This window comes from Lissotriton helveticus, chromosome 7 (genome assembly GCF_964261635.1).
Source record: "Lissotriton helveticus chromosome 7, aLisHel1.1, whole genome shotgun sequence".
In the NCBI taxonomy this organism is placed as follows: domain Eukaryota; kingdom Metazoa; phylum Chordata; class Amphibia; order Caudata; family Salamandridae; genus Lissotriton; species Lissotriton helveticus.
The window spans coordinates 1,706,076,544-1,706,090,375 of record NC_136068.1 but is presented as its reverse complement, the minus strand read 5'-3'; the positions used below and the strand labels follow the sequence as shown (position 1 = coordinate 1,706,090,375).

General features: G+C 43.7%; 1 protein-coding gene across 1 annotated transcript in view; it reads left to right on the top strand.

Moving 5' to 3' along the window:
• The first annotated feature begins 2,062 nt into the window (after window positions 1–2,062).
• Window positions 2,063–13,832, top strand: part of LOC144769651 (IgGFc-binding protein-like) — a 1,105,637-nt gene continuing 1,093,867 nt past the window's right edge. The window contains exons 1-2 of the mRNA XM_078653826.1: window positions 2,063–3,092; window positions 5,608–5,948. Coding sequence (XP_078509952.1) covers window positions 2,084–3,092; window positions 5,608–5,948 — 1,350 coding nt within the window. The 5' untranslated portion in view covers window positions 2,063–2,083. The remainder of the gene's footprint in view (window positions 3,093–5,607; window positions 5,949–13,832) is intronic.

Here is a 13,832-nt window from a genome sequence, read left to right as displayed (position 1 = left end):
CTAGTTTACATTACATTTAACAGTCAAATGGCTCCCAGTCAAGCTGCAGACCGTGGGAGAAACAGCAGAGCAGATTTTCTCCGGTGAAACTCCTCACATCCAACCCTCTGAACACAAACTAAAACGAAATTAAGAATGGCCACACTGTATTAGGAAATTTTGTATATGTAGAATCCTTGTCTGAGGTGGCAATTTCTTATTCCTTAAAGTGTTACAATAGGCAGATGGTTGCATCACTGATTGAATATAGGTCATTGAGTGTACCCTGTGAAAAATGTGGGAGAAATGTTCTCACACTGTACACCAACTTTGCATCACAAAAGTGACCCCAACTTGGAGCAAACAGAGGTGTTAAGATTTACTTTCTATCGCAAACCTGGATTTGCGTGGGAAAGGTGGGTAAAGTACTTTGCCTCAAGCAGACATTCCCATGGGTAGACATGACTTTACGCCAAAAATGTTGCCTTTATGAGTCCCTCATACGGCTTAAAAAAAGTTTTCTTTTCCCAAAACTATTATAATTTTGCATTTGTGTTGCACTCTATAACACGCATATATAGTGGGAAAAGTTAGCATAGTTTCTGTAGTGGAATGATGCCCCATTTGTGTCATTTTTTAGTACATATCCCTTGTACAGGGGTGAAACAGACACCTCTGCAGCCCCCGTGGTGCAGGGAGGGCCCAGTTTTCTATGCATAAATGGGGGAAGCTCAGCTTGCCAGCTTGGCAGCTTGAGGTATGGGTACTGCTAGCGGCCCCCTCAACATTCCTTGCAGGGGGTCACCCAATGTTTCCTTAAGTCACTGCCACTTTAGTGTACAATATTTATCCGCATGGACATTATCTATGCCAGGTTTTCAGGACAACCTCTGACTAGGTCATTGATTCCATCTAGACTCGTTGGGGCAGATTTACAAGTCCCTTGCGCCACTTTTGCGTCACTTTTCCCATGTTAAAAGTGACGCAAAAGTGGCTTGTAAATATGCCCCGTTATATGTTAATGTATTTCATGTGGATACCCTAACATATTTATTTTGCATGGCTATCCATATCTTTTATATACTTCACCTTTTTGAACTTACTTTGGGCACCCATCTTGTACAATAAGCACAGGGTCTCTGAGCTGATTTCGGGATGGAAAGGTGAAAGTCATTGAGGCTTTTCCGCCTGTAGTTTGTTGTGTAAAAGGGACTATAATCTTACAGAGGCACTAAGCAACTTCGAGCATAACTTTACAGATAACTATAGAGAAGCTTCAATAAGAACAAAGCATCTGTTCATCTGCTCTTACTTTGGAACTTAGCAGCTCTAAGCATAACTTTACAGGAACAAAGCATCTCCAATACGTGATTTCCAACTAAGGATTAAAGGGGACCATTAATAATAACAAGTAAATAATTCTTGATCTGCGTGTTATTGTTTGTTCCTACACAGTCTTATAATGATTGCTATCCCTATTTGGCCTTTTTTGTCCTAGGATGTAAATATCCCACTAGTAAGCAATAACAGTTCCCAGCTCAGTAAAGTATGTCCATGGATGTATGGGACTTGCCTAAGAATGTTACTGGTTTCCACAAAAGAGCTGGACATGGGATCAGTGGTGCATCTACAATGCAGACAGAGTGCTAACTGAACCTGGTCAGGGCATGGCACCTCTTAATAGGGGGAGACTGCAAAATGACAGCATTATTACACTCGTAGACAGAAAACAGCTCCATCACGCTGTGAGTCTCTGCAAGAACCGATGTACACGACACTCTCTCCATCTGCAGTAGTCCAATCTCAATGTGTTCTTAGCAGGTTTAATTTGTAGTATATTCTGCTAGTAAGACATTATCTCACTGACACTCTCCTCTTTCTCCATCCAGACTCTTCATGGGCGCATGACCTCGGCACAGAGTTTGTCACCGGCTTCATGCAGAACACAAACTCCACAGAAGGAGAGAATAATCTGAAACTGATCATCACCGCCTTCTCAGGCCCAACGTCCGTCAACATCAGTATCACCAGCACCTCAAAACAGTGGACCATCTCATTGGCTGAGGGAGAAACGCGGGCAGTGACCATTCCTCAAAGCTCTGAAATGATTGGGAGCTCCCGCTTTCCATCCAGCGTCCTCATCAACAGCGACAAAGACATATCCGTGGTTTCCGTGAGCGAGAAACCCCAGTCTGCAGGATCCGCTGCCCTTCTGCCGGTGTCGAAACTTGGCACTCAGTACTATGTGGTGACGCCAACACGCAGCTGTTCGTACAAGCAGTTCTCAGTAATAAACCACAGATTTCGTAACAAGGTGACCATCACCTTTACGAAGCACATTTCCTTCACTGAGGAGATGTACGTTGCTAAAAAGAAGCTTGAAATCACGCTGGAGCCTTACCAGGCACTGCAGCTGCAGAGTGACGAAGACCTGACAGGCACGAGGGTTGTTTCGGGGAAGCCCGTTGCTGTGCTTAGTGGTTACACTTGTCTGGGGCAGGACAGCATGTGTGACCATGTCTATGAACAGCTTCTGCCTGTTTCACGTTGGAAAAAATCCTTCATGGTCCCCCCTCTGGTTGCCCAGTCCAAGTCTGACAGTGTATATATTATGGCTGGCCATGCAAACACAAAACTCCGTTACGTCTCTGGCCCCGTTAAGTACAACACACAATTGGAACGTGGGGAGCTTTTGGAGATAATAGTGAAACCCTTGACCCCAGTTTTAATCTCTGCTACTGAGCCTATCGAGGTCCTGTACTATCACAGTGGTGGGATCAGTCAGTCTCAGCAACCTGGTGCCTTTTTCATCAGTATTCTGGGCACCCCTGAATTCTGCAAATTCTACCACGTCTTTGGTCTTTCAAACTTTAAAAACTCAGCAGTCATCGTGGCCAATACCTCATCCTCAGGAGGAGTCACCTTAGATGATCAGCCCCTCTCTAATATCCAGTGGAGGAAGAGCCCAGGAACAGAATACTCATGGGCAGTGGTTGACTTTGACACAGCACGTATATCACACACACTAATGCATCCTGATGCAGCTTTTGGAGTCCTAAACATCGGCCTTGTCAATCAGCGTGCATTTGGGTCTTATGCGATGTGTACTGAAGGTATGTTAGAGCAGTAGGTAAAAAGGAAAGTTGCATGCACAAAATCATCTTTTCCTGTTTTTTGTGTGTTTTTTTTGTATGTGTTTAACTCTAGAATCAACTCATGCCAGGTGGTGGCTTGCCGTCGGCATCCCCTGAAAGACCCCACAGGACCTCGCCAAACAGCCTACGTCAGTAACACATATTTACCAAGTGAAATTCCAAGGGCAAATAGTTATTGGTACAAGTTATGCAATCGGTAAACAAGAAAGGGGTACTAAGCTACTTCATCTGCCCATACTTTGTAGCAAGGCATTAGTGAATATTATCTGAATCGACTTTCGACTACATATGCCAATACGGTCACTCTCATCATAGATGTATAATCCTGAGAAAACATGAATGCTCTGTTTAACAGAAAGACAGACTTCCTTTATTACTAGTCACTGATCACACGCACATCAATATATTTTCTAGTGCATATATTATTTTCTCTTGGGTCCCTTTAGGACACGTGTTACTAGCAGAAGAAACGCTTCTTTACCACGTCAAACGAGTGTACATTAGAAGACATAAAAGAGCCACTTTAAAGACCCTGGACATAGGAAATCAGTTAATGGTTCAAGATCAGCAAGGGAACCCCTAATAGAGCCAGCACAGAGTGCTCCATATGCAGCATATCATGTTCTGAGTGATAATCAAGCTAATAGGTGCTTGGACGAGTAGGTGCTCACATGTTTTTGAAAATGTGGATTTTGAGCTTCTTTCCAAATGATAGCCCTTTATTGCTCTTTTCGAATCAATATTCTCTCGCCTTTCCTGCACAAACTTCTGGGTTGTTCAAAGTGGACTGGGAGTGCAGAGGTAGGGCGCGAAGCTCTTGTAGGATTTTATACTGAGGGAAGGCAGGAATCTCAGTGATGCTTGATCTCTGTGCTGCATTCATGGATTTTGATAACCGCATGGAGCATGCTGCCAGCATCTCCTCGACTGCCCTTCATATCTTACCGAAAAGGACTACCCATGAGGTTCTGTGTTGGGTTGTGCCTCTCGTGGTGAAGACCCTGCGCAAAGTGGTGTAAGCCTCTTCTATTTGCCAAGTTTTGACTGGCAATGCAGAAGCAAATATTGAGTTCTAATCTCTTTTGTTTTGCCCACAATCCCTGTTTGGATGCATGCCAACTAGATTGCCCTCAATAAAGATTAAACAGAGCTAATGCTGGTTGGTACCATGACCACCGTCTAAAGGCTTAGCTCTCTTGATAAATTGGTGGATGATAGGCAACACGACTATTGCATTCTTGGGTAGGGTGAACACCCTTGGGGTTGTTTTAGAAAATGAGTTGAGCCTGGAAGGTATGGTGAACTCCTTGACAAGACCTCTAGTTTCTCAATTAACTACTGGCCAAGTTACGTACCTAAAATGGAGTGAGCCACCAGTGTGGGAGCAATAGAGCAATCACAACTCATGTGCTCTGGAATTTTCACTATTAGTGGAGCTAGTTCGCTTTAGTGTGTCATCTGTGTTGGTTTCCATGCCGGTTTCCATGCCGGTGGCCTAGCCCAGTGGAAGCCTAGGGTGAGCACACATACACTTTGCAAAATATTGATTTTACCCGCACAAGGTTTATTTTGGTCTGTCCTCTTTTAGAAGAAGTGTCATTGGAGGCAAACTTTTTCCGGTTTTGGAGTACAGTGGTATAGTTATCTTAATGTCCCGAGGACATCTGATGGTGTCACCCAGTTTAGGAAGAGACTGGATACCTGAAGGCCAGATGCACTTCATAAATTTCGGTCCCTTGGCTGTTTCTGTAAATAAAAGATGCTGACAAACCAAGAAAATCGGGGTTAAAAAAACAAGAACCCAATGTAAAATCAGTCCAATATCATCAAAGTAGCACACTACCGTGTTCAGGGGTCCAAAGCGCATAAAATGGAGACATGGATTACCAGTCAACAGCCAGATTTGGCGAATAGCATAGGTGAGGGTCATAGTTGGATGTCAAGGCAGAATGCTTCTATTTCTTCTTAGTAAGGCTGCATTGACTTTTTTGCTGGCTTATTGTGACTTTTTACTTAAAAAAGATGTATGTATAGATACTAACAATAAACTTGCCTATATATTTTAAGCATCTGTGCATGTGTTCAAATGGGGTGAATCTTGTCTATTTAAAGTGTTAACATTTCCTGTACAGAGGTGGGGCTGTTCAAGTCGGGTCCTGTTAAACTTTACACTTTAATGGTGCATACAGTGCAAGAGGGGGGATCGTGCTATGGAGTAAATAAAATATGTACAAGATTGCATAAATTGCTCACGAAGGTGGGATTGCCTGTCTCGTTATCTGAAGCACTCAAGACCGGAAGTGCTTAGGACTGCATTTCCATGTCAAGCAATCTCTAAGGAGTGCAGTTTATGTGACCCACTGTGTCAGGATTCCAACATAGTAAAGTCTTGCACCAAAAATGACAATGAAACAAATGCAGAATTTGCCTGGCAGACTTTGCTAATACCTCATCATGTCACTCTTTCCTACAGTTTACAAGAAGCCAACATGCGCAAGTATTACCTGCGGTGCTGATGAAGTGTGCAAAATGATTAATGAAAAGCCGGCCTGTATAAAAATTGGGGATGCCTCCTGCATAGCCTGGGGAATTCCTCATTACATCACTTTTGATGGCCGAGCCTTCGACTTCGAGAGTACCTGTTCATCCACTATGGTTCAGAATTGCGGACCCAATAATACACTCCCTATCTTCAATGTCCAGGTCAAGACCGAGAACAAAGGCTCACCTCAAATTTCCTACATCAGCATGGTAACAGTCCATACGCTTGAATACACCATAGCAATGGTCCGATATGAATACGGACTAGCTCGGGTAAGTTTCAAGGAAACTCACTTCCATAATTCTGCCTCTTTTTTTCTGTATTTGAGTGAGTGTGGCATGATTTTAGTCAACACCAACCAAATTGAGGACACATAGAGTGACAAAATCAGGCAGATTGCGTTGGATTCTTCAAGTTTAGGTACTTTGGTGTAAGTCTTCGCTTCAGGAAATGGGAGAAAGTCTACGGTTGCACTGAGTGTGGTAAGTGATTTATTGAACCAACAAATCTAAGACCTCATGATTAACTTGCCATGCTTTGGTTTAGGGCCGGGATTCAACCTCACCTTTGCAGGTACGCTTGACCAAAGCCTACTTGGTGTCACTGATAAAGCACAGGCAGTTCGGGAACAACAGTTTAGATTAAGCCTATATGCATCTGCTTCAATTCACAGGGTACTCAGTTCCTTGGGTGTCACTGCTAACAAACATGTCTTTCATTCACTTATCGCTTAGCAATGTCATAATCTACCCCTTCTATATAGTACCTTTGCCCATCTGCTTTCTCCTCTTCTTCCAGGCTCGTTCTTCACATCTAAATTCTCTAATATGCCTTCCACATTTCCCTCACCAGCTAACTCTTTTTCCCTCTTGATTCACCATCTCTACTCTGTGAATATTCTTTGCCTTCCTCAGTCCCAGCTGCTCAGAGTTCCACCTGCCCCAGGGACTGGATGTACACTCTTACTAACCTAGGGAGGAACCTCCTGCATCCGCCTTTAATCCTTTATCTACAACCCCAGTGCAAACTGTGTATCCCTTGCTATTGTCTTATATAGACTCTCTTTCAATTCATCTCTTTTTTCTGGGCTATTTCCTCCTTCTTTTAAATGTCACTATTCTTCCATCACTTCAAAAGATTGATTGCTATCCTCATGAGCTCGCTTAGTGTGGGCTATCTCTTTGATATCTTTTCTTTAAAAACTTCTGGAACACATTCTTTTCTTTTCCGATTGTGAGATTGATCTTGGCTGGGCTTGCCCACCTGGCTATAACATTCACCATAAACCTAGAATGAATGGGAGGGGTGGAGGAGTGGAGGTGATTTTCAAAGACAGCTTGAATTTGGTTATCTTTGATGTGGATGTGGTCCCAGGTTTTGAGCTACTCGGCATCGCTATTAAGAATGATGATGGTCAAGCCCTAACTGGGATCATCTGCCATCGTCCTCCTTGGCTTTTCAGTGTACTGCAGCAGCAACTTCTGCTGGAGATGTTCACTGACATGGCGGCTACTCACCGACGATTGGTGATCCTGGGGGATTTTAATCTTTGGTTTAATGGGTCGCTTGATTCCGCCTATTCTAATGTTCTTCATTCCTGTGAAGGCCTGGGCCTTTTTCAGCAGGTGACCAAGGCCACTCATATTGGAGGGCATATGCTTGATTTAATTTTTTCAGAGGCTAATTACCTTTCTTTTGGGGAAATTCTGTCAATGGACTGGATGAACCATTCATTGATCACATTTTTTGTTAATGTTTCTACTTACAATTCTCTGGGAACAAATTCTGTTTGCAACTATGTGAGTAGAGATTGGAAGTCCCTCTTGTGAATGAAGGGTAATGCCCCGCTATTCAGGGTAGAGGATTGTTTTTCCTCAGATAGGCAAGCTGATGAGAACTATGTTTCCTTCTGTAGTGAAATCACCTCAACCCTGGATTTATTAGCCCCCTTAAAAAATCATCGTAATAGGGGCAGACCTTCAGCTGCTTAGTTTAATGAAAACCTAAAAAAACATAATATTGGAATGTAAGCATGCTGAAAGGAGGTGGAGACGTAGCTATCTTGACATTGATAAGACTATGTGGAAGTCTAAGATTGTAGTATAGAAGAAAGCGATCAACATGGCTAAGGCGGACTATTTTTCCTCCTTGATACTTAAGGCCCCCAACAGTTCGAGAAGTATTTTTAATATCTTGACCAGCTTGACCAGCAATAAATGTTCTAAGAACGTGATACCTTCCTCCCAAGAGCTCTGTGATGACCTGGCTAGGTTCTTCCATGATAAAATTAAAATCATTATTGAGGATCTGGGAGGTGTTCAACAACCCTTGGGGGTGGCAAACACTGTGACTATAGGCTGTGACGAGAGGGCAGACATGGATGCTGAGGCTTTGGCTGTTTTTGTAGAAGGAGAGGCCATCAGCCGCCTTTCTGAGTTTGTGCCTCAAGGAGTGGATGACTTTAATAGGGTGGTTTGTGGTGTCCACTCTGGGTCTCCTCTTGATCCTGAGCCCCATAAAATTTGGATTGAATTTAAGGCAGAGCTGTTCCCCATGTGCAACCAGTCTCTGTCTAGTGGTGTGGTCCCGACCCGGTGGAAACAAGCATTGGTGACACCCCTGTTAAAGTAGCCCTCGCTTGACCCGGAGTGTCCTAAGAACTTTAGGCCTATCTCTCTCCTGCCTTTCCCAGCTAAAATCGTGGAGGGAGTGGTGAGTAGCACTCCGTCCAAGTTTTTGGAACAACATGACTTGTTGGAGGAGGTGCAGTTTGGCTTTCGACCGGCCCATGGAACTGAAACGGCTCTAGTGACCGTGATGGCCGAACTTCGGATGCAGGCAGACAGGGGACAGGCAGCTGTTTTGGTTTTGCTTGACTTGTCTGCTGCCTTTGACATGGTCAACCATGGGATCCTGCTGAACAGACTGAGAGAGGTTGGGGTGAGGGGAGCTGTCCTGAGGTGGTTCCAGTCATTTGTACGGGATAGACAGTAAGCGGTATCCCTCCCCCCTTTTCAATCCACCTACTCCAACATCTTGTATGGCGTTCCACAGGGCTCGGCTATCAGCCCTATTTTATTCAATATTTACATGAAACCTCTGATTGCTGTCATCAAAAACCATAACATTAACATCATTAATTATGCGGATTACACGCAGTTGATTTTCTCCCTTGAGGGTGACCAGTCAACCCCGTTAGAAGTGTTTCATAATTGCCTGCGCGATACGGCTATCTGGCTGAATGAGAACTTGCTGCAATTCAATGCAGATAAGACAGAGGTGCTTTATTGTCCAAGGGACAGAATTCCCTCTGTCTTGCCTTGTAATTTCTGGCCTGCCACTACCTTGTCCATGGTTCAACCAGTGAAGAAGGTCCGTAATCTTGGCATCATGTATGATTACAATCTCACTCTGGAATCTCAGGTCATGAAACTGTGACCTGCTGTCTGGCTATTATTAGGTCTCTGCGGAAGAGCCTTCCTCTACTTCCATCTCATGCCCAGGCATTGATAGTACGCAGTACTATTCTTAGTAGACTTGATTATTGTAATGCACTGTTTCTCGAGTCTCCTAAATTTTTGTTTCATAGGTTGCAGAGGATTCAGTCTACCGCCGCCAAATTGGCCTTGGGGTGGCCCAGAAGATCCGCCTCCTCGGCGGCTATCGCAGAACTACATTGGCTTCCGCTGAGACAACGAGTCCAGTTCAAGTCTCTCTGCATAGTGTTTAAAGCCTTGCATAGGTTGGGGCCTGTTTCTATGCAGAGAAAGTTTGAATGGTATGCTCCTGCGAGATGCCTTCGCTCTTCTTTAACAAGACTTTTAAAAACTCCCAGAATTAGGAAAGTCAGGGCAGGTTGTCGATCCTTTGGGTACCCTGCTGCCAAACTTTGGAATCAGCTCACTCTGGAGCTAAGACAAGATAGTGATCTTTGTGTCTTTAGAAGGAGACTCAAAACCTGGTTGTTTCCAAAAACCTAGTTGGATGTCGGCCCCGGTGCATCTTTTTGTCCTTTCTTATCTAGAGCCAACAGCGCCAGGATGCCTTTTTGGTAACAGTGCGCTTTACAAGTTAAATAAATTTAAAAAAAAAAAAAATCTTTCAATTCTTTTCTTTTCCTCACTAAGGGCCAGATGTCGGTAGCCAAATACTGGTCGGTAACGCCGATTTCGGCCGTTACCGACCGGTATTTGGCTTTTGAGATGTAGGTGGGTCGTTATTTACAGAATCGGTATATTTACCGATTCAGTAAATTTACCACTTCGGTATTTTACCGAATCGGTAAATATACCGATTCTGTAAATGCATATGTAGGTGGCACAGTTTGCAGTGCCACAGGCCCTTAGGAATTCTTATTTTACCACCCAATCCTATTGGGTGGTAAAATACCGAATTCCAGTGTACATGCACATCTGTGCATGTACACCCATGCCATGTGGCACACAGACATGCCCTTAGGGCCTGTATGTGTGCCACATGGCACACAAGCCTGCAATTGGGGTGCTACAGGGTGTCAAAGTGACACCCTGTTCCCCCTGCCAGGATTCGGTATTTACCGATTCTGTAAATACCAAATCTGTATTTCCCATTGATTCCTATGGGCTTCAAGGCCCATAGGAACCAATGTGAAATACCGATTCGGTATTTACAGAATCGGTAAATACTGAATCTTACCGAATCGGTCATTGAAAAATAAGAATTACCTACATATGCCTCCTTCCTATTTACCTACTCTTAAATACCGAATCGGTATGATTCGGTATTTAAGAGTCGGTAAATAGGAATTACCTACATCTGGCCCTTACTGTTCAATCTGGATTTTTGCTCCGGATATTCCCTGAGTCTGCACCAGTCTCTGTCTCCAGAATGCTACTCTACACAAGGTCCTATAAACAATCCTCTATTCTCATTCTTCTTGACCCCCCTGATGCTTTTGACATAGTAATTCACTCGATCCTTATTCATTCTCTCTCTAAACTTTAGATTTCTGGCAATATCCTAAATTGTTTCTGTTCTTATCTCTCTGATCGCCCCTTTTCAGTGTCTGGCAAGGGGTTGTATCTTCTTCATACCCTGCTCTTTATCACTTCCTCCAGCGTTCAGCCCTTGGTCCACTAGGGTTTTCTGAATACAGTATGCCTATAGCTTTTATTATTTTTCTATTATTTCGAGGTTTTTTGTGTCATTTTTTTTTACCACTATTATGCTAATGACCCTCAGATCTATTTTTTATTTGTATCTTTTACTGACTGTCTTCAAAAGGAAGTTCTGCCGTTGCAAACTGGATGTTGATACATATCCAGAAACTTAATCCAAAGAAACCTGAGTTTCGACCTTCCCCAGCCTCTCCAGCTGTAACTACTCTACCCCCTATTCACTTTTATTGCTGTTTTTCTGGTCATCTAAGACTCTTGGATCCAAATTCTCGAAAGAATTACGTACTGCAGCGTGGCAGCTGAAGAGGCTGTGCTGTATTGCATGACAAGGAGAGAGCAGGAAAGCATCCTATTCACAATCATATGGGACTTGTGGTACACAAACAATGATGCGTAGTCCAGGTGTAGTAGTAGATCCCTCTTTATTGACAGGTAGATAGGTGGCAGGTTACAGGATAGTTAGATACAAGTAGAAAACCCCACCAGGAGAGAGCTTCCAGCTCCTCAGCCTGAGATGACCAACTGACTCTCTAGCTAGAGTCAGGCACTTAACATTCCATGATGTCACAGGACATTCTGAAGCAGTGGTAGAGAGGGAAAATACATATAACTATTTACCACACATCCTCTTCCGTTAACAAACAGCAACAAGAAAGATGTCAAGACGGAGCATAAGGATTCAGAGGAGACTATAGACTTTAGAGCTAGTAAAAGAGACAATTTGAAAAGCAGGAAAGTCAAGCATGAAAGCAGAAACAAAGAGCAATAAAAGAGGCATGTAGAAAGATAAACATTAGATGCACAGATGAATTAAATGCAAATTACATTACATGCCCATCCACCTTCCTTTAAAAAAACAAGGTAGAGATCCTGGTAAATCAAGCAGGATGTAACAACTGTATGACAAAAATGAATGCAGATGGAAATTAGCACAAAAAGATAAACTAGCAACTTACACAGAAAAGGAAAGCCTTGCGATAAAGACTAGTGCATGACGTGCACTAACAACCTCCCCCTCAAGGGTACACTAAGGAAGGCAATCTTTAAACTGTGGAACTCAACAACTCCCCAGGAAAGCGTACACCAGAGGAAATTAACGCCCCTGGAACAAAGCACACAGTAGCCGCACACTGACAATAGTGGAGCAACTACACCAAGAGGTAGCGCTGACAACGCACCCCGACAACCCACATAGAGTGATGCAACTTAAACCAACACAGACAACCTCCCTTAACAAAAGGGTACACAATTGAACAATGTAGAAATTGTTCAACGCCACATCACTAAATGGCGGCGCTGACAACGCACACCACCTTCCCCAGGAAAGGGTACACAAGGATACTAATCCTTGAAACTTTTGAGCAAGATAGTTACATGCAGACAACCTCCCTTAATAAAAGGGTACACCACGTAAAAAGTGCACAACGTAACTTCACCAATGTGTAACGACAAGTCCCCAAGAAACAAAATGTAGGCACTGATTGGCACCACAAGTAGGCACTGATTGGCACCACAACCCCACAACCTCCCCTAAGTAAGGGTACACCATAAGTACTAACCCTAAGTACATGGATGGGGTATTAACTAGACACAAACACCCTTGCTGCACAAGCAGGGTGAAACACAGGATACACTCCCTGTGAGACCAAAACCACAACGTCTCCTATATGTACATATAGGGTACCCCATAAGGTACAACATTACCCTAGTCTCAAAATAAGGCATTGACTAGCCCCACCCCTTCCCTTAAATAAGGGTACACCGTAGGGTTAAGATGTTGTCTTAGGAAACTTAAAGCTCAAAACATTCACCCACCCATAACATGCACAGAGATACTAAAAAGTTTACCACAATGACATACTACAACCCCCCAAAAGTAAAGATAACAATCCATTATGTTCAACACACATATCAACCTATAACATACACGAAATCACAAATAATGTAAAGCATTGGCAAATAAAGAGAAAAAAAACAAAAAGTTTTTAGCTCCGGTGAGCGATTTCTCACCCGAGATTTTCATAGCCAGGATTGTCCATAAACTCCGAAGCATGACTTTACACCGGGTGACGTGCAGGCAAGTCCAGAAAAGTAGTCCACAAGATCCTCCACTCAAGGAAACAAAACATCCAACCAAGGGAAGACATATTGCTGAAGAAGAACATCCAATGTTGAGATATCGACTGCCCCTGTGCCAGCATTTGAGAGGAGGAGAAACTGAGTGATGTGTGAGACCTGCACAGTGACTCCGACAGTCCAGAAGAGGAGTTCGTCAAAAGTTAAAAACATCCACAGATTCTGCATAGACTCTGCAAAGGACAGTTGAACCACATAGAAGGCAGAGCGATAATCGTTCATAATGGAAAACGACCACGTAGTTTGAAGGTTGTAGTTTCATAGAACCAAAACTGCTGTCGCCTGTGTGAGAATAATAGTGTTTGAAGCTGCAGACTGACATGTAAATCCACGAGGGCGGTATGACAGCATGACGCTCCGCTTGGCGCTCACCGAGTGGCTTAAGGCACGCTGTTGCACTAAAACTCGTCAAGGCAGCAGAAGCAGTACACATGAAGACAGACGTCATAGAGTCAAGACGGTTGCCGCTCTGAAGAGGTAAGAAGTGCGCAGCTTGTGCACATTTCGAAAATTTAAACATGTCAGCTCAACAGTGATGCGAGCGCTCCGTGCGCATTTCTAAATTTAAAGATGCCGGCACAACAGTGACGGAGAGACGTCATACACAGCCTCAAAGTTGTACGTGCGCACTGTGCACTTTTCCCAAATTGAAAGATGCCGGCAAAACAGAAATGGAGGGGCCACTGATATTTTTAACTGTGAGAACGGCCAAAGTCCCACGACACTCTGAATAGGTGAAGTAACACTCAGGTCAAAGTAAAACACTGTTCATATTGATGTAAAAAAACGATACTTCACAGACTTCACAGGTTGCTGTGCTTGAGAGAGTGTACTGCCAGCGCCAGGGTAGCACCATAAGATCAA